Source organism: Stenella coeruleoalba (genome assembly GCF_951394435.1).
Source record: "Stenella coeruleoalba genome assembly, chromosome: 11".
NCBI lineage: Eukaryota > Metazoa > Chordata > Mammalia > Artiodactyla > Delphinidae > Stenella > Stenella coeruleoalba.
The window spans coordinates 14,471,873-14,492,794 of record NC_137157.1 but is presented as its reverse complement, the minus strand read 5'-3'; the positions used below and the strand labels follow the sequence as shown (position 1 = coordinate 14,492,794).

Below are 20,922 nucleotides of genomic sequence, written 5' to 3'. Positions count from 1 at the left end.
TAGCTGGAGGGGATGCAAGGGACCATCCAGTGTCAAGGAGGGTTATACTGAGACTCACGGCTCATAAGCAGCAGAGCCGGGGTTAGAAAAGCACCTCTGACATCTAGCACAACACTCTTTTTTCAAATGAAAACCTGCTGTTTTGTCCTTGTGAGTAGTAAGAGGCTGACACTGTGATTCCAGGTGGATTTTTGGTGCCAGATGCAGTCAGAGAATCTTTGACTTTCTCTTTGTTCTTGGGCAAATGAAGCTGCTTCTCTGAACCTCAGTCTCCTCATCTATAAAATGAGGAGAATGATATCTACTTCACAGGGAGTCCGGGAAGGCTGACAGGATAATATATGTAAAGTGCATGGCTCCAAGCAAGTGGTAGAGAAGTGCTTGCTCCCGTGATTACGTTCGTTTGGGAGGATTTAAACTCTCATGCATCCCACTGTGCACACAATCATGAGAAAAACATTTATTGAGCAATCAAGTTGTGCCTGACATGTTCCCAGAAGGCATTTTCTAAGACTGAAAGAATCTAGTAGAACTTTGATCTCATCTGAGAAGTCTTGTCTGGTTACCCTAATCAAAGGAGGCCCCTGCACACTCCCTGGCTCCAGAGTCCCTTGGTTTTCTCTTCTTCATTGCACTTATGACCCACTGAAATGGCCCATCTATTTGCTTCCATGTCTACTGTCTGTCTCCACCATGCAACATAAACTCTAAGGACAGGGACTATGTCTATCTTGTTTGCTGCTCTATCTCAGTACTCAGAAAAGGGTCAGACCTGGCATCAGTGCTCAATAAATAAGGAGGGAATGAATGAAAGAACCTGTCTTGTTTTTTCCTATGACAATTGGCCTAAAGAAGAATAAGGGGAAATCCAAGAAATCAAACCATTTCAAAGAAGAAAAAACCACAGCATTCTAGCAAAACACTCCCATTTACTTATTATGCACTTTTCATATCCCAGGCACAGTGCCAAGCCCTCAGCATGGAGTATCTCATTTAATTCTCACGCTGGCCCTATGAGGTAGGTGTTCTTAGTGCCCCCAATTTATAGATGAGGAAGCTGAAGTCCAGAGGAGTGAAGCCTTCTGCATAAAAGCACACGGTTAGTTAAGAGGTAGAGCTGGGGTTTGGAATGCAAACCCCAGGGCCTGAGCTGCTTCACACTGCAGAAGCTGATGGTGGCCTGTGTTTGGGAAATAAATATGGAAATATTTAGGGGTAAAGAGGCATCATGTCTGCAGCTGACTCCTAAACAGTTCAGTTGTGTGTGTGTGTGTGTGTGTGTGTGTGTGTGTGTGTGTGTGTGAGAGAGAGAGAGAGAGAGACAGAGAGAGAGAGAGAGAAAAGGAGGGAAGAGAGAAAATGTAGTAATATGTTAAACTTTTTAACCTTTAGGGCAAAAAGTATCTGGTAATTCTGTGAACTATTCTTTCAACTTTTCTATAAATAGGAATTACATCAAAATAAAACACTTTTTAAAAAGCCAGTGGTGGGGAGAAGATACAGCTCGCGTCATGGTGAGGAAGGGCACAGATCCTGCTTGGCTAGGATGAAGCCTAGAGATGGGGGTGAGAGGCTGGGACAGACTCTGGGGCCAGAAGGTCAGGCTGAGCAGCCAGGCTCTACCAGGGAGGCAATGCATAGGCACGGAAAGGAGCAGTGATGATGTTCATTTAACTAAGTTAACTAAGTCTGCCCTCCCAAAAGGCTTTATAAGTCAACTTCTAAATCTAGCTGCTTATTGCCAAAGATACCCACATAGTCAGGAGAGCATTGTTTCCCTATGGTGTGGTTCCCACCCTAGTGATCCATGCAACATTCCAGCCTCTCCATCTCGGGACAGGAGAGGGTCATTAGAATGCTGGGGCTTCACACACTGTCACATAATTGTCCCTGGGGAGGTGGAAGCAGACAGCCTCTGCACATTTAAAAAAAAATGCCCAGAGAGGGTAATTAACTCATCCAAGGTAGCACACGTGGCAGAACTTGGATTAGACCACCAGGGTGGTGGGTTCCCATCACGTGTTTACATTCTTCTTTCTTGGTACCACCACCGTTACATTACTAAAGCACTCATAGTTAGCCTTGAGTCCTGACTCCTTCCCTTGAAGTGCAGACACCATCTTTCCATTATTTTCTAAAGTAGCTGTGCATGGGGGAAGGTCATGCATACTCATCCCAAAGCATGGGCTTAGTAGTCAGACAGACCTGGGAACATCGCTTCCTATGGGGTGACCTTGGGCAAGCTATTTAACTGCCCTTCCTCCTGGCAGATCAGAACAAGGATGTCCAGATTGTTGGGTTGTTGGGAAGATTCATTATCTCGACATATTTATTGACTATTGATCTAGGTGCTGTGGATACATCAGAGAAAAGATAGACAAGGGCCCTGACCTCAAGGAGCTTCTATTTTAGATAGAAAAGACAATGAATAAAAAATAAACAAGTAAGTTTTTTTTTCCAGACAGCAATAAGTACTGAAAAGGAAATAAACTTGAAACACAGGGCAATGGGAAGCACAAGTGACTGGGGATGGTTGTCGTACTTCAGCCAGGGAGGATGTCTCTGAGAAGGTGACATCTGAGCTGGAAGCTGAATCACAGGAAGGAACCGGCCATGGCTGGACCTGGGAAGGTCAAGGGAGGAGATGGGGCAGTCCTGGAGCAGGAACCAGACTGGGTTTGGTGAAACATGGAAAGGAGGCCAGCATGGTGGGGAACATGGTGAGCTGAAGGGAGAGTGGGGGAAGGACAGTGCTGGCGGGGACTATATCATGTGGGGGATGGAAGCGGGAGGCATTTAGAATTCATTTTAAACGCATGAGGGATCCAGAGAGAGTTTTGAGCAGGAGAGTGTTACGGTCTGAGATTTCTTCTTGAAAAAAGATAACACACATAACGTTATTGGTACAGGACCTGACACAGGGTAGATAGTTAATAAAGGAGAGCTATATCATTGTTTACCATTCCTAGGCAGCACCACTAATCACTACAGACTTCCAGAAGGTGGGTGGCCCATGTGGACCTTCCTTCTAGAGGTGGGGCACCTGGATGCACCTGACTAAGGAAGGAGAAGAGCAGTGGGAACTATTGCTGACCTTTGACTTCCTCCCTCCCTCCTGCCGCCAACTCCCCCCGCCCCCCACCACCACCTAAGGCAGATGCCAGCCGCCTCTGCCAGGCCAAGGGGTAGGATCCCTGGGCCTCCAGCTGGCTCCAGCTCTAGGCCTCTGAGCCGCCTTCACAGTGCTGTAAAAATGCAAAGCATTCCAGCCATTTTAATTACTGGGTGTTGCAGAAGCCAGCAACCAGTTCATACAAAGGAACAACAGACAAAAAATGATTTTTCAACATGCCTTTGGCCTCTCCCCTCCTTTCTCCCTGAAATCAGCCTCCAATCACTGGCTCCTAGGCCTTGAAAAGCACTCCAGGTATGTGCAGTCTCTTTAAGAGTTTGTTGACAGTGACATCAAAATCTTTTTTCTCTAAATACTTGAGGCAGAGGCAGTTCCAGCTACCTTCAAGCGGTTTGGAAAGTTACTGGTCATATTCTTGACATGCTAAGACTATCACAGGGGCTCCATATTACACACACTGAGAACTTTGTTATAAAAGAGTTCAGTGTGTGGTGGGTCTGTCTGGGCACCAAGTCAGGGGGTTTTTAGTTCCTGAAATTCCAAAATGACCACATTATAAGGTACTCCCAAGGCATGAACCCCAAACACAGTATTCCAGCAGTGCTTGGATGTGGAGAAGAATTTCTTAAAAGTTTGTAATGTGATTAGAGAAACCTCCAAGTTCCCTAATTCTGGTTTTTCAGTAGCTTCGAAACACTTTCCTCACTAACAATCTAATCTAGCAGTTTGTTGAGGACCTACTGTGGGTCAGACATTGGGCTAAGTGCTCAGAAAACTCAATTAGATTTTGTCAACTAGCTCGCCTCCTAAAGAGGGAAAATGACACAGAAAATGACAATCCCAGTGCACTGTGATGAATATCAAGTCACAGATAATCTCTGATGGTGGAACCCAGCTTGGGTGGAAGGAGAGGCTGCTTGTATGAGATGATGACTAAAGATAATAATACGATTGCCTTAATAATAATATTGACAGTGGCCACTCATTGATGGCTGACTCTGTACCAGGAATTCTGCTAAGTCCTTCCCGTGCATGATGTTTATTCCTCACAACTCTGTGAAGTAGGCACTAATGCTGTCCCTATTTTACAGATGAGAAAACTGAGGTACAGAAAGGTTACTTGTCCAAGATCACACAGTTAATAAATGGCAGTGGTGTGCTGGTAAATACTTAACAAATAGCTCTCCAGGACAAAAAGCCTAGTTTGTAGCACCTGCCAATTACTATGGTATAAATACTCCCATCGTGGCCAATTTTAAGTTACCAGTGTGATGTCACAGAATGCAGAGTTGGGAAGACTATTTCTGCCATACAGATTCAATAGCTGGAAATAACCTCAAGAGCATAGATTAGGGTATAACATAATAAAATAATGAAGTGATGAGTTTTAAGTATTCATTACCTGTGTTTTTAATATAATTTGATTGTAAGTTTATATAATTACATATTTAATAATAGCCGTGTTTAACAGCTGACTGGGAAAATTCCAGAAAATTTAACCATCAGCTCTCATAAGCCAAGGTGAGGCAGCTCCAACACACCACTGGGGGCTCCAGAACCTCACTTTTCACCCCTCTAGACAAGTAAGAGGTAGTCAGGTAAGAGGAGGAAAGGCACTACAGGCCAAGGGAACAGCATGAACAAAGACTTAAAACATGGAAGTAAGAGAATAGACAACAATGACATTTAGTGTTTGCAAAATGTTTTCAACCCATCACTGGAGTGCAGAGAGGTGGTAAGGAGCACAGAACTGGACGCTGAACTTCCAATTCTGGTTCCACGACTTATTAACTGTGTGATCTCGACCAAATTACTGAACCCCTCTATGCCTCAACTTTCTTTTCTATAAAATGGGTATGATAATAACAGCCCCTACATCTTAGAGTTTTGAGAATTAAATACATTTGTACCTGTAAAGTACAAAAACAGGACCTGGTACATAATAAATCCTCAGTCAATGTCAGTTATTTATTATTTGATCCTTAAAACTACCTCTGTTAATTAAATGTTTGTCCTCACTTTATGGAGAGTAAATATAGGTTTAGAGAGAAACTCAGTAGATGGAGGAGATGGGACTTGAATAAGTGTTCTGATTCTAGCTTCTGTGCTCATCCCAAGGCGGAAATCACCTTGACCCCATGAATATTATTCTTCAGTAGAGCCTGCTGATGTACTCTCTGCCCTACTAAGTGTCCTTCTGATAGGGACCATAGCTGATTCATGTTCCTACACACCTTGATTGATGGGTGCAAGGCATTCTGGGAAGGAAGACCCACCCAGCGACAGACATTGGGCATTGGCCCCTTGTATCCTTGCTATTTTCTGCATGTTCACCTTCACCCTGAAGAGGCAGGCTGGAAGGGTGGTTAAGAGCATGGACTCTTGGGCCAGACTGCTCTGGATTTAAGTCCCAGCACTGCAGCATCCTGCCCATGTAATCCTGGGCAAGTTACATAATCTCTCTGTACCTTTGTTTCTATACCTGAAGAAAAAAGGGATGGCGAGGATAATCTCGTCTACCTCACAGCTTTCATTATAAAATTAGTATGAATTAATATACACAAACTGCCTAGAAGAACACCCTGCACTCAGTAGGCACTCTGTAAGAATTAGCTATTACTATCAAGTTTTGGTTTCCTTTGCTGCCTCCTTCCCCCCATCCCTTCTTTGGGTATTATGTACATGGTCAAAGAGGATAGGATATGGGAATATGCTCTTCCTTCATAAACATAGATTGATAGACAATAGGCTACTTGATGGCAGGGGTCTCATTCTTCTCTGTAGCTGTAGGGCCACACTCTGGTCCATACAGGTTCTCAGTGAGAATTTACTATGTGTCAGGACTGTACCAGTGCCTTATTCACTATACCTTGTTTGATCCTATGAATTTCTCTTCCATTAGATATCTGAGGCTCAGAGAGGTTAAGGAACTTGTTCAATGTCACAGTGAAAAAGCGAAGAAGGATCAAAACTCAGGTTTATTGACATCACAAGCCTTGGTCCCTAACCCCCTTGTCAGTCTGCCTTCCAGAATATTCCATTGGGAAGTTTTGAGAGATCATAAAATCTAAACCCCTGGTTTTACATTTAAAGAAAGGGGGTTTATTGATTTACTCATGGTCACTCAGCTATTGTGTGTGGCAGAACTGAGACAAAAACTTGGTATATTTCCTCAATCGTATGCTTAAAATTTCAGGAGGAAATGAAGCCATATTCAAAAGCTGTTAAAAAATACTGATCACTATTCCATCAGTTTGCCTCTAGATTCTGGGTCATACAAATGTAATTTTCTGGTGGCATCTGTTCACATTCAGAGTAATGAAGGACCTAACCTTACCCCCAAATATTGCCTGCCCTATGATTTCTCCTGCCTTTTCTCCACTGCAAATCAGGTCAAACAAGAGATGATGCATTTCACTTGCCTGCTAATAAAAGCTCCCTCACTGGCCCTCCTTGTGGAGGTACCATGTCTCCTTCTGCTTGGTTGCATCATATAGTGATCAAGAGCTCTGAGTACTCAATGGGAACCCAAAAGATGAAGAGGAAGTCACCAGCACTTCATGAACCTATGGGTACAGTGACTTTGCGGTCTCCAGAAGGACTGCTGGTTTGGAAAGAGACCTCTAGGTCTGAATCACAGCTCTGCCACTCCTTCCTTGTAAGAAGTTTAATTTTTGAGCCTCTCTTTTCTTGGCTGTAAAATGGGCATAAAATAATATCTCCTTTTTAGGGTTGTGAGGATTGGAGCAAACACTGCATTGAAAGTGCCTGTACATAGCAGGTACTCCACTAATGCAAGTTCCCTTTCCTTTCTCTTGTCTTAGAAATCTTTTCAGCTTATCATCCCAAGGTTGATGAATGTTACAGGACAGGAAAATAATTATTTATTAATTAATCTCATCTAATTCTAATCTAATACTAATCTAATTCTCATGGGCCCAGCACTGAATTAGAGGAGTCTGGAGTGATGGGAAGATGATGAGATACTAAGGGGTCTAATTTCTTGTCTCGCCTTTGCCAGTAATCCTGTGTGACCATAAAGAAGCCCACATCTCTGGACCTTTTCCTATATCAGTAAAATGAGGGGGTTGGATTTGATGACCCACAGTTCTCTCCCACCTCTGGCTCTCTATCTCACCATAATACGGGTTTCCAAATACCTCCCCATTTCCTGGTAGGGTGGCCCAACATCTCATGGCACACTTGACCCTCCTGTTATAGTTCACACCACCCACTATTGTTTTCACATCTTTCTCTCCCACTAGACTGGGAACTCCTTGAGGGTAGGTCTGTGCCTTGTTCACTGTTAGACCCTCAGTGCTTATTGTGTACTAGTGGACAACCAGTCAATGTCTAAGGAAATTGGAAGGAAGGAGGGCAGGAAGGAGGGAACCCTGTACTTTCTCTCCAGAGCTGATGAACACACTGTGACATGCAAGCTGTGATGCAAATAGAGACTGTCAGTGGAGCAAGGGAAAGAAGGCTTTCTGTCTTCTGAACACTGAAGCTATAAATTCACACACCATGCATGCGCTTAGCCATCTGTGGTAGTAAATCAAGATACGGTAAGGGGAGAGTTCAAAACCCAAAACCCAAACTTGTTGACCTGAGGGTCATTATTGGAAGGTGACTGTAATCTAAAATATAGAAACCAAATGGATCATGATATTCCTGGCGCAGAAAAAGTCTGGGCAAAAGAAGGGAGGAGTGGCAAGTTTGGAGCAGAAAAATAGAAAGACCAAAGGGGTTAAAGTCGGCAATATGTGTCTGGTCTTGTCACTGACCAGGGAGAGGGACTCTTGCCAGCAGGTGTGGGCATTGTCGTGCCCTTGGCCAAGGACTCCCCTCAGCAAGAAGGGGAATTCCACAGTATCTCAGCTGAAATAAACTTGTGACCTCATTCCCTGTGTTCAGACTCCATACACACCAAAGCAACTTTCTGATGAGAAACTAGCTTCATACGAAGCTCTCTATGATTATCAGGAAAACTATGAGGGTCGTGTTGACATGACATGACATGACAATTAAATCTCTCACTGGAACCAAAGACAATGGAATTTGCTGGTCTCTTTTGAATCTTAGTGTCCCTGGGACTGATTAATTCTGGGAGCTGAATCTAGCTGACTTTCTGGACCCAAGAAGCTGGATTCCAGAAACTCTATTATGGTGAATTTGTGAAGCTTATACACTGACTGTCCCTCCCCCTATTTTCTCTGCCATTCATTGGTTAGTTTATTCTCTCAGTATTTGGTAAGTGCCTACGATATGCAGACGCTGAGCTAGAGACTGAAAACGCCCCTGTATTTGCTTGCTGTCTAAGGGAGAGAAAGAGGTATTAACCACTAGGGGCAACAGAGTGTGGGAGGCACCGTGGAAATCTGGGGGATACTGTGTGGGTGGGAGGGGAGTGAGGAAGGAGAGACCTCGGGGGAGTCGTCAGCTCCGCTGAGGCAGAGAAAGGGTCAGGAAAACATCCATGAGCTGACTCAAGTTGAATCCGGAAAGATAAAGATCCTGACAGATGAGGGTCAGGGACATAAAGATGGAAGGTGGATTCCAGGCAAAAAGTGCAGCGTGAACAAGCCTCAGAGGCAGGAAACTGATAGCCAGAACCTAAAAGGTTGGAAGATGGGAACGAGGGCATAGGTTGGAAGAGATAAGCAAGGACAGGACATGCTGTTGTGTGACTACAGCGGTAGCGATCCCACTGTATTCTGCTCGAATGGCCCCCCTCTGTGGGGCCCTGAGAAGAGCCAGATCACAGAGAGCCTTGTATGCTTTGCTTTGGAGTTTAAGACTGTTCAGGAAGCCATGGAGAACAAATGAATCATTTTTAAGCAAAGGACAGCATGATTTCAGACTTATATTTGAAAAACTTTACACCAGCAGCAGTGCAAAAGTTGAATTTGATAGAGAAAGACTCTGGACAGAGTAAGCAATTATGCGCCTATTGAAATAGTCGGGAAAGACTACCCGGGCCTGATCCAAGGCAGACATGGTGGGAACAGGGAGAAAGGGATGGTTAGAAGAGGTGTGTGGAGTGAGATTCTACTGGACTTGGTGAATGATGGTGCCAGTGGCGGGGATGGGTAACACCAGAGAGAGCTGAGAGGAAAAGACAATGAGTTTGGACCCTTAGGGACTGAGGAGGCCATGGGCCCTCCAGGTGAAACTGTCCAGGGGGAAGCTGGATCTAGACAAGAGCTCAGAGGGATACTGCTGCTTACAGTGTCCATTCTAGGGCACAGAGCAGAGTGGTAGGTGGATCCAGGGGACAGGGTGGGATTAGCCAGGGAGAGTGTGGAGGCTAGGAGGGAAGGGAAGGGGAAGGAAGGGAAAGGAAAGGAAGGGAAGGGATGAGAAGGGAGCCAAGGACCGAAAATTTGGAAACACCTACATTTTAGTGGCAGGAAGAGCCTAAAGAGCCTGCCAAGAAGACTGAGAAGGTACCGTTGGAGGCAGAAAGCAAAAACCCAGAGAGACTGGAGTCTCAGCAGCCGAGTTTAGAGAAGGATGTGATCGACAGCATCACCTGCTCTCTGGGCATCCCCATTGCACAGGATAAGTCAATTTCAATTCCAGCAGGTTCAAGCGAAGAGAGCTCAAGCACCTTGGCAGAAGCAGGATCTGCAGCCCAGTCTGACAGCAGAGCAACCCTATGTCTGTCTGTCCACCCCATTCCCTCCAAAGCCACACAGCACCAGGCAGAGACGCTCATGTGTGTCTTCTGTGCAAAGCTGAGCATGCAACCTTCAAAGAAACCGCAAAGGAGCTACTCATTTTTAAAGGAAAAAAAAACACGAACTCCACGGGCATAAGGAAGACAATACGACAGGGTCGAGGAGGAGAAGTTCTGCCTCTACTGCATATTACCCTTCACAGAAATAATCGACCAACTGAGCACACAGTCACTTTAAAAAAAAAGAGCAAGTGCTGGAATATTAGCTCTGTTTCCCATCTCCCACCACCCCAGAAAGCGGGGCACAAAATGTCTCCACCGTGCACATGTGTTTTCTGGCTTAAAATCTCTGGGAGTAGTTCTCTGTGGAAAGAAATGCGAAAACCCCAGGATTCAGGTGAATTCAGCCAGAGACTCACACTAAGGGGTCTTCACTCCCTGGCAGGGCTGGGGGAGAGCTGGGGCAAGAGACGCCCTGCAATTTTACTGCCATGAAATTGGCTCCAGATGGAAGTGAGGAAAGGTGTTTACTCCCTGCTGGTGCCAGACACAGAGAGAACCTGAAGTACCTACCACCTTAGGTCCATAATTCCCCAGTGCTGGGCAGCAACCCTGCTGAGGGTCTGGCCAGGGCTCATGGTGATGGGTGGACCAGGGCTGTCTGTTGCTTGGAAAAGGCTATTTTGAATGTAATGACTTTCAGATGGACTGTGGGTTTGGGGAAAGCCACTGAGGCTGGGGTCTGGAAGAGAAGGGGCGGGAAAGAAAAGAGGTGTTTCCCTACACCGCAGCAGAAATGTCTCACATCTTGTCAGTACCTTCACTAGGTTTAATTTCCAGAGGCCAGCTCTGCCCTGGAACGGTAGGACCGTGGCATCCTCTGTTGTGTTCCCAGATCTCCCCAATCCCCACAAACCCATGATTCACAAGTATGTAGCTTCCTGAGAGCACAGCTCCCCTTGGGTTGACATGTGGCCAGCCTGGGGGTGGAGAAGCTGGGCAGCTGAGGACCCAGGCGGGATGCTGACTGAGAGCTTTGTGGCCACTGCAGATGGGAGGGGTTAGCTTCACCCACTCAAAGGCACCCACACACCACTGACTAGCATGGAATTGTGCTTCTCCCACCTTCTCAGTGAGACTGGCTGAGGATGCAGGCTGAGGGAATGGGTGTTCTCTGGCTTACAGTGCCCCCTAGCACTGGCCAGAGGGATAGGGCTCTGTGAGCTCTCCAAGGAGCTACCACCTGCCTATCTGAATACTGGAAAGGGGCCAGTGGGGCCGAATCAATTCCATTCATTCAACCAATACTTATTGACTTCTTTGTTACCAACACTCGATCTTTATTACTAACACCGTCTTCAAAGGGCTTACAATCCAGGAAGGTAAAAAATCACTTTATAATCAGACAAGTGGTGTGAAAGAAAGAAGCACAGGATAACATGGAAGGGGGTTGACAAAGACTGGGGATGGGAATCGTAGAAGGCTTTCTGGAGGAGGTGACATTTAAGCTGTGGTCTTAAGGCAGTAGAGAAGTTCAATGAATTTTGGAAATAAGGTATGGAGATAACAAAAGGCATATTTCCTGACCTTTTAGTGCTTATGACCCAAGAGGCAAAAAGACAGATAAACAAGTAATTACAGTGGGGCTCTATCAGGGACAAGACCCTCAATCTCTCCTATGCCTTTGCCATCACAATCTTTGTTTTCAGCCTGAGTCTTGGAGGAGAGAGCAGAAAGCAGAATAGAAACTCATTGTTGATTGACAGATTGATGGACATGCTTCAGTCTTCGTCAGGGTTGATTTGTCTCAAACCTGTTTAAATGGCAAGATCTATCTTCCCTTCAGAGACATTCACCTTGCGCTTGAGATTTTTCCATGGATTCTGAGACTTTCCAGCCAGGGGGGATCTTGGAGATCACTGAGTTACATCTTTCATCCAACAAACAGGAAACCTGAGTCCAGACAGGTGAGGTGACTTGCCCACACACACAACTGCTCTGCAGCAACCTTTGGAACAAATCTCAGGTCTTCTGCTTTTTTTTTTTTTTCACCCCAGCCTCTTTTTGTCCCCCAGAAAGAAAATTTTCATGTGTCTCTTTGCAGCAATATGTTTGAAATGTTTTCACAAGGTATTAGATAATTTAGAAAGGGAAAAGTAAACACAAAAGAGATAAACCTCTGAGGAGTACAGAGCTGTATTCATTATGATTGGCTCAGAGGTGATTATTATAACAGAGAACGATTTAGTCAGTGCAGGCAGAATTCTCTACTTCTTAGGCACTGTGCAAAGGGACTCCGAAACTCATCTATAGATCTGAAATGCAGATTCAGGACTGCGAGTGGCTGCAGAAGAGTATAAACGTTAGGTCACGTGCTGCAGCTGGCGGGGACTGAGGCCCATGAGTGGGTGGGAGAGAGCCCAGGTAAGGAATCAGGCAGCCGCAGCAAAATCTTGGCTCTGCCACGAGCTAACCGTGAGACTCTGGGCAAATTCCTTCCCCTGGCTGAACCTTATTTTCCCCAACTATAAAATGAGGATGGGTAGTCTCTGAGGTCATTTTTCAGGACCTCTAATATAAAAGACTTCCATAGATTCTAGCATCCTGGAACTCGAAAGGAAGGGGGGTGGACAAGACAGATTTAGAAATTTCTTCAGTTCTTCTGGGGTTTATAAATCTATCATTGTCCTTAGCTGTCAAGAGAAAGTGGGGAGCCGATATCTTCATTCTTACCATTAGCCCCAGGCCCACTCCATCTAGCTTCTGAAGTGGCCTTGAAAAAGCAATTCTTACATATTATAGGTCCATGGACACCACGACATCCAGATTGATGGCTGTGAGGTCTGCTTGCTGGAGGGCCTGACCCCAGCGGTAAGGCTCCCCTCTACAAGGATTCACGAAGCTTGCTTTCTCTTTTCCTCAACGTGAGGACTGAGCTGACCTCACATGGATGGGCAAAGGAAGTCCCCTCAGGTTAGACATTAGGGAGAATTTCCCAACTGAAAGGGAAGCTGAACTCCAAAGACACTGGCCCAGCTTAGGATAGGGAGAGAGAGGAAATAAACCAAAAGGCAATTTTATTACCTTTCAGCTTGGAAAACAATCTGTTTGCTCTCACACTTACATAATTAAGGAGCTGCCATAATCAAAAGCTTCAGATGTTTTCTATACAGAACCTGCTGCTTGAAGTGCAGCAAAAGTTATTTCTGATACTCATATTCTCGGCAAGCCTTCCCTTGGAAAAACTACTGGTAATTTGGACAAAACATTAAAGTGAGAAGAAAAGAGAGAAGAGAAGACCTCTACACGTAAGATGCTTATCCAAAGTGGATTTGGTCTGGAAAGGCTTATAAAACCTTCCACATGACTGGCACCGTGCAGGGATAAATGAAACTCTAAAATCCGACCAAGTATGCCCTCATTCAACCTGGATCCTTGGAGTGGCATACAGAGCATCCACTGCTCAAGACTCAATGGGTTGCTGGCCACACCCATATCCATGTCTCCAGGGACCCAATTTTGCACTCTGAGGGCTAAAAAGCAGTGTGGCCAAATATCTCAGGCCCCCAAGTCTTTCTAGTGTGGTTGGGGAAATAGTACAACTAGATCCCACGAAACAAGGAGCAAAGTTCTAAAGTAAACACCGAGAGAAGGAAAGCTCTCTCTAGGTCGAGCTATAGTTAGTTAAGGTGGGAAGGGTCTTGAAAGTTGGGAAGGGGACAAGACAGAAAAATGTGGAAACTAGATTCCCTTCCTTATAGCTAAAATTTTTAAGAGGAAAAAAGGAGCTTAAAAAATGTTCTTGGAAATACCATTTCCAGTGAAATTTTCTGATTCTCCCATTCCAATGTCACTTCTCTGAGGTGTAAACAGAGGAGTTTCTGAGAAAGAGATTGAACTTGCATTTCTGAGCAGTACTTCCTAGTCCTTATTTTGTTCCAAACTTCTAGCATTTCTATTGCCAAATCATTTAAGTCTCTTTCCAAATGGGATGAGTTGGGAGCGAAAGTGAGAGCGACCCAAGAATAGAACGATAGAAGGCTCCAGCTGCAAAAGGGCATTTGCACAGTTAAAGCAAACTGCTGCTCAAGTCCAAGAAAATAAAAGCCTCTCTTAAGGTGGGAATGAGTGAACTGAGTTCCTGGCTGGTTGCCAAGTAATGTCACTTTTCCGTGCCAGTTTCCTCATCTGGAAAGTGTGTATAATACTTGGTGTTTTTCCTATCTAAAAGGATTACTGTGAGATGTAATGAGGTGAGATATGGAAAATATAAGGCAGAATCAAGATGTTACTGAATAATAAGAATACTCACAGTATTAGTTATTAGCAGTTATCTATTATAGCTCATAGTCTCAGATCCTGGACAGTTCTCCAGGATCCGGTTTTATCCCAGTTTTGGATCAGTTCACCCTCAAGTTCCTTGCTGAAGGATGGAGACCTGTCTGCCCTAGGTGGAGTTACCATTTCCGCCCGCCCTTTCTACTTATTGTTTTTCAAATAGGCTCAGGGACTTCGCACTTGCTGTTCTCTCCTTCCAGACTGACACATGGCTGAGGCTTCTTGTTCACATCTCAGCCAGGATGTCACCTCCTCAGACAGACTTTTCCTTACTATCCCATAGACAGCAGCACCCTCCCCAGTCATTTCTAACCCATTACTCTGTTTTGTTTTCTTCATGGCACTATTACCTTAGAAAATCACCCTATGTACTCATGTATTTACTGATGTATTGCCTTCAAGTTCCAAGGGAGCAAAGAGTTTGTTTTGCTCATCCCAGCATCCAGAACAGTGTTTGTTGAATGACTTCACAATTTACTCTGCCTGAGCCCAGGAAACAACTTTTTATTACAGCCAGCTCCAAAAGGCAGATGGCTTCCTCGTGGACAGGAAAGTCAGGGGAGGCGACAAGGGGTGGGAGTGTATGGGGGATGGTCATCAACCTGCTTCTTTCCCTTCTGACCCTGCTCTCTCCAGAGAAGGTAGAGAGTTAGCCTTTGCCTATCCTTTCCACCAGGCGCAGTCAAGGCCTCCGGGACAGGGCCACCTCTGACCTGCCAAGGGGTTGGTGGTAGTTGATTCCGGTTTGGGTCAGAGGCGTCCAGAGGGCGGGGTGGGCGTGTGGCTAGGGTGCAGGCGGGAAGGGCACGGGGGCGCCGCTCGGAGGGCCCCTCTGCCAGTGCGTCTCGGAGGCGCGTCCAGCCCACCCACTCGCGTGCCCACAGCTGCATTATTCCCTATAAGGATCTGAACGGTACGGGCGGCCCCGCCCCGTCGCCCCGCGCCCCCGGCCCCGCCCCTTTTTTGGAGGGCCGATGAGGTAATGCGGCTCTGCCATTGGTCCGAGACGGCGGGCCTCGCGCGCCCGAGAGGGGGTGCCCGGGGGACCCGCGCTATATCACTCGGCCGCCGGGCTACCGCGTAGAGCAGGCAGTGGGCGGACGCTCGGACAGCTTCTCCTCCTCCTGCTCCTCCGGCTCCTGCTCCAGCTCCCGCTGCTTCGCCCGGAGAGATTGCCCACCCGCCCAGTCGTGCGCCAGCGCCGAGGCAGCCTCGCCGCACCCCATCCCGTCCCGCTGGGCACTCGGAGGGCGGCGCGCCCGAAGCCAAAGTTGCCCCGCAAGGGAGGGCGGGTGAGCTCAGGCTGCGGCGACCCCGCCGGCGGCGCGCAAGGCAACTTTGGAGAGGCCAGCAGCGGCAGCGGCAGCGGCAATGACTCCCTGGCTCGGGCTCGTCGTGCTCCTGGGCAGCTGGAGTCTGGGGGACTGGGGCGCCGAGGCATGCACATGCTCGCCCAGCCACCCCCAGGACGCCTTCTGCAACTCTGACATCGGTAAGCGCTCCCGGTGTCCCCGCCAGAGCCCCCGCGGTGCCAGCTCGCGCGCTGCAGCCCGGACTTGGGCGCTGCTCCGGGTGGCATGGCGAGCCCCGCTCCTTTTCTCGGCCTGGGCTTGGGACGAGGTGGGGATACTCAGGTTCCTGGGGCAGGGGTTCCGGCATGACCGAGGGGGGAGATGCCCTGCAGAGAAACCCACAGAGGCTGCGTGAACCCCTTGCAGCCATGCTCTTTTAGGGCGTGAGGTCCTTACCGGTCCTTTTGACATCTTGAAATTTTCCCTTTTCACTCTCACAGGACAGGCTGAGGGAGAAAGGTGGGGAGAGTGTTTCTAAAACTTAGAATGCCAACTAAAGTGCTGGGATGATGAATAGTTAAAAAAAGAAAGAAAGAAAGTTGCCAGCCATGTGCAGGGAAAGTTGCAGGAGAGAGAAACTTGAAGTTTTCTGAGTTTTCACCATCTCCCCACTAAGTTCATTCTTTTCACTGAGACCTAACCCCGCCTCACACTCCCTAGGCAAGTGCTAACTGAGCTTCTTGGACTGCCAAGTTTGGGTGGATTTAAGGGGAAAAATGAGAAGAAAGCGGTGGGGTTGACCCTCCCCGGAGGAACTGTATTTGAGAGTGTTGATAGCAAGCAGGAGGTGGCGTGTGTGAGGGATCACTTATCACATAGCTGTGAGAATTCACAGGAAGGCTATTTCTTTTCCTTGAATGTGTGTGGGGAGGGGGAGACTGAGCAGTGGAAAACAGATTTGTCACCAAAAGAAAAAAGATGCCAAGGGTCACATCATGGTGACTATTCCAAATCGGACTTAGTGTCTTGATTAGAGACTCAGTAAGAAGTAGAACCGTATCAACGGCCTTGAGAGTGTGCCCTTGGGAGAACTTGTTTGGGAGTGTTCGGGACACTTGTGCATGGTTGGCTAGAGGTGGAGTAGCAGCTGGAAAACATCTCTCGTCTCCTTTCCAGCTCATAAGGCATGCAAGTCCAGTGGCCCTTGCTCTGTGTGTGTGTGTGTGTGTGTGTGTGTGTGTGTGTGTGTGTGTGTGTGTGTGTGTGTGTGTGTGTGTGTGTGTACACAGGCTGGGGGGTGCGGTAGGACACAGTCTAGCCACCCTCTGCCTGTGCAGATTCAGAGGTGAAGAATGGAGCGTGTGTGTTTTAAGGACAGTCATAAAGGGGAAAGAAATTTTCCACTGGGTCCTGGTGTGGGCCTCCACAAATGTGCTTGCAGGGGAGGGGGGCGGGGAGGCAGGGGCCTGGCGGGGAGAGGCGCCGCTGGTGGGCCTGGCGGGCCTAGGAGAAGCAAGGGAGGTAGCTGTGCTGAGCAGGTCAGTCCAGTCGGCAGGCACGGGCGTTTGTGTGGCCTGGGGTCACTCGTGTTAGTGGTTTCCTGGGGCCTGTGTTGTACACCTTTCCCTCTCCCTGGGGAACCTGACTGGCCCCTGGGTTTGTGGATTGCCTGGAAGGATTCTCTGGGGCTGCCTGAGGGCTGGAAGCTTTTCTTTCTCCTCCTCTGACAGCCCTCACCCCGTGGGTGTCACTCCCGCCTGAGTAACGCTGGGAGCTGCTGGTGGTGGCAGCGGGCTCTGGTCTTGCTCAGGGAAGAGCACATAGTTGGGGCCCGGAGCCAGCTGGAGTCAGGGCGTCGTCCCCACTTGACAATGGCTTGGGTGTGTTCCCTTGGATTTTGGTGTGTGGGGAGAGGGAGACCTCATGCCTCCCCCTTGCTCTTGGCTTTTGGGTTTCCACCCTGGAAGTTTACCAGGGAAGAGAGGAAACAGGAGCAAGGGGACCGCTTCCAGGGGGGCCACTGCCTGACTCTGTTCACTGCTTAGGTTTCCTGCTGTGTGTCTGGGCTAATACAGAAAGTTTCTTGTAATTTCTCTGGATTTATTTAAGAAATCCTCCCACATCCCCCTCCTCAGTAGACTGCCCAGAGAAAAGCAAAGTTACCAGGAAGTACCCAAAGACAAGAACATTATGGTAGCAAAAATAAAAAAGAAACAAAAAAACTTCGATACTGCTGGCACTGATCCAAAACTGTTGTGCCTCAGTTTGGTGCACTGCACTAGTGGCAAGGATGAGATAATGCTTTTAAAAATGGGAGGTGTGGATGTGGGCTGCCGGCTTGTTGACCTCTGCTGCCTTACAGTCCCCTGCTGGCGTCCAGTAGGTGGCTCCCAGTATTCCTAGCTCACAGCCCTTCTGGTTTCCAGTCTGTCTGGGTTGATGTCGGCCTGTTCTCTCCCTGAAGGAAATGTGTAGACGTTTCCATTCCCCTTAACCCCTACGACCCCACCAATCAATACTGTCGTCCATGAAAAATGCTTACGCCAGCCCACCAGCTTCCTCTTCCAGGACCTTCCTGGCTCTTTTCTCTTCGTGGCCGGGTGCCATGTTGCTGGGTGAAGGCCCTCTCTAAGGAATCCCCTATGGCCTTCCCTCTCCTTTCTCCTCATCCACAGGTGTCTCTTTTTGCCTTTCTCCCCCAAAGCCCTGGGGATTGGCATTGCCTTCTGGATGAGGAGGAGTTAAAAGGCGTTGCTATGGCAACTCCAGGCCTTGCACCCTAGCGAAGCGTTTAGAAGAATAAACTACATGCGGGCTTATAAAACATACTGTGACAGAAAGAAAAGGACTTGGCAGCAGCTACGATGTCTGCAGCCCCCTCCCCACCAGTGGTTGCCCCTGAAACTCTTGACAAAACCTTGACTCTGGAGGAGGGAAGGGGGGGGACTAGGAATGAAGAAGGCAGTCTTGGCCTGCTTTCTGCTCCACAGCTCTGTCCAGCTAAGGAAGGGGTGGGCAGTGCCAAGAGCCTTCTGAAAATTGGGGTGTGTGTGCCTGTGCCTGCGTGCGTGTGTCTGTGTGGTTTCTGCAGGGGGCGGGAGCAGTAGAGAGAGAGAACTTTGCTTCAGAATGCCAAGCTCTCCTTTGCACAGAAGCATGGGGCTGTGCGATAGAGTGCTGGGGGCCTGCCCCCTGAGCCTGAGCCTGTTGGGAATTCGAGAGTGAGGCTCAGCTTGGGGGCCCACTGCCAGCTCTGGAGGATGGTCTCTGGATGTCTCCGAATTGTTTTGACAGGGACCAGTGCCAGCAGATTCTTTTGGTATCAGATCTGAGGTTGTGGTTTTAGCAAAGAAGCCATTTTCAAAGAAGCCTGATCTATTCTCTCTCACTCACAAACACGCAATTACACTTTACACTGGGCTTTGTGACTTAAGGAAAATAAAAAGGATCAGACTTCAGAGAGGAGCCAGTCACTTGGGGAGCGGACCCAGGCTGTCGACATCTTAGTAACTCTGGAAAGAGGAGAGCTGCTGTTTGTAGAAGGAGGGAAGGGACATCTCGCAGACTCCCACTAGGTTCAAGCACTTCCCAGATCCCGTGTCTTTCATCAACCCAGCAGCTTCAAGAGTAGGTATTACACCTATTTTTTTCAAAGGAAAACACTGAGTCTGAGAGGGACTGTGCTTGCTCAAGGTCACCCAGTTACTGTATGGTAAGGCTAAAGCCATTCTTAGTTACGCCATTCTTCCAAAACTTTTCAACTTTCAATTACCCTTGATATTCTAAGGCAGACGACGCTTCCTAGGACCAGGATGAAATGGAGAGTTAACATCTGAAGAATGCCTTACTTATCTATTTGGGGAGTTTTCCTTAGAAATATGAAGACAGCCAAAATGGCCAGAGGTTTTAGTTAAACATCATCTTATGGGACTGAGAACTAATTACCATCGTCCTCATCATATTAGGGTATAAATACAGAAAATTAAAGGAAAATTTCTAATGTTCTTTGGCTATTAGAACTGGAAGAGACCCTCAAAACCACCAAGACAAAGTAAAAAAAAGACTCGATTTGTCTCACTGAGGCCCAGGAAAAAGCAAAGCTAATGGGGACAAGAGATCTTGGCCTTCAATACTCTTACCCTTCCCGGTGGGGATGAATGGGGGCCTCCCAGGGTGAGGTGCCCAGTCTATGCAGACTCCTAGTATGATGGGAGGAAAACCAGAGAGAGTCAGGAGACTGGGTGCTGGGCTGGCTGGAGAAGGTGCCCCTCCCACAGTTGTGTCCCTTTCACAGTCCCTGGATAGATAAGGCTAGAAAAGTGGCCACAAAAGTGGCTTGGGTGGAGGGACTTTTGTTTGTTTTGCAGGAACAGCAGGGACCATTCAGCTCCACTGCTGAATGGCACATTCCAAAAGGTTCATTAATTAAAAACAAAAACAACAACACAATTCTCCATTGCATTTAGCTTTTACCATTCCAGCCAGTATGGACAAGGAGGCCCTTTCTTCTAGCCTTTGTCATAGTCAACTCCTGGGTGGCCTGGAGAGGCAGTGTGCGGTGGTAGAAAGGCTGTGGCATGGGCAGAGCTGGGCTTAAATCCTTCCTCTGGGGCTTGTTGGCTGTATGCACTTAAGCATGTTACTGGGCATCTTTAAGCTTTAGTCTCTTCATTTATAAAAGGGGAATAATAATCTGTACGTCCTCGGACCTTTAATTTTTATCCACATTTTAAAAATTACAAGGATAGTATGGATACATTCTATGACTATGTGTGTGTGTATCTGTGTGTACATTGATATCCACCCATCTATCCATCCACCCATCATCCATCCATCCATATCTATCTATCTATCATCTATCTAAAATCAGATAAGGGTGAATGAAGTCCTTTTTGATCACTTCCTCTAATTCTACTCACTTCCCTATGCATTTACATACATAGGTACTCATAGAAATTTTTTTTTTTTTTTGCGGTACACGGGCCTCTCACTGTTGTGGCCTCTCCCGTTGTGGAGCACAGGCTCCGGATGCGCAGGCTCAGCGGCCATGGCTCACGGGCCCAGCCGCTCCGCGGCATGTGGGATCCTCCTGGACTGAGGCACGAACCCGTGTCCCCTGCAGCGGCAGGCGGACTCTCAACCACTGCGCCACCAGGGAAGCCCCTCATAGAAAATTTATAGTAGCTTTTTCCCTTGGAAACATGAGTGGTAGAACACTATAAATAGTGGAATACCAATATAGCATTCTACTGTTTTTCAATGAACAATGTGTTAGGTTGTTCTCAGTTAATATACATATAGATCTACTACATTTTTTTTAATGTATAGAATTCCATAGGGTTATACATTTTAAAAACTAATTATGGAGTGATTACTACGTGCCAGGCACCATTCTAAATAATTAACATGAATTAACTCATTTAATTCTCTCAAAAGTCATATGAGGCAGGTATGCTACTGTTGTCTCCATTTTACAGATG

The 20,922-nt window shown here is 47.3% G+C and overlaps 2 protein-coding genes across 4 annotated transcripts in view; one reads left to right on the top strand and one right to left on the bottom strand.

Annotated features, from left to right (window-relative positions):
- Window positions 1-20,922, bottom strand: part of SYN3 (synapsin III) — a 428,731-nt gene that overhangs the window by 225,890 nt on the left and 181,919 nt on the right. The window lies entirely within an intron of this gene.
- Window positions 15,155-20,922, top strand: part of TIMP3 (TIMP metallopeptidase inhibitor 3) — a 57,178-nt gene continuing 51,410 nt past the window's right edge. Inside the window, exon 1 of the mRNA XM_079935836.1 lies at window positions 15,155-15,642. Within this exon, the coding sequence (XP_079791962.1) occupies window positions 15,522-15,642 (121 nt within the window). The 5' untranslated portion in view covers window positions 15,155-15,521. The remainder of the gene's footprint in view (window positions 15,643-20,922) is intronic.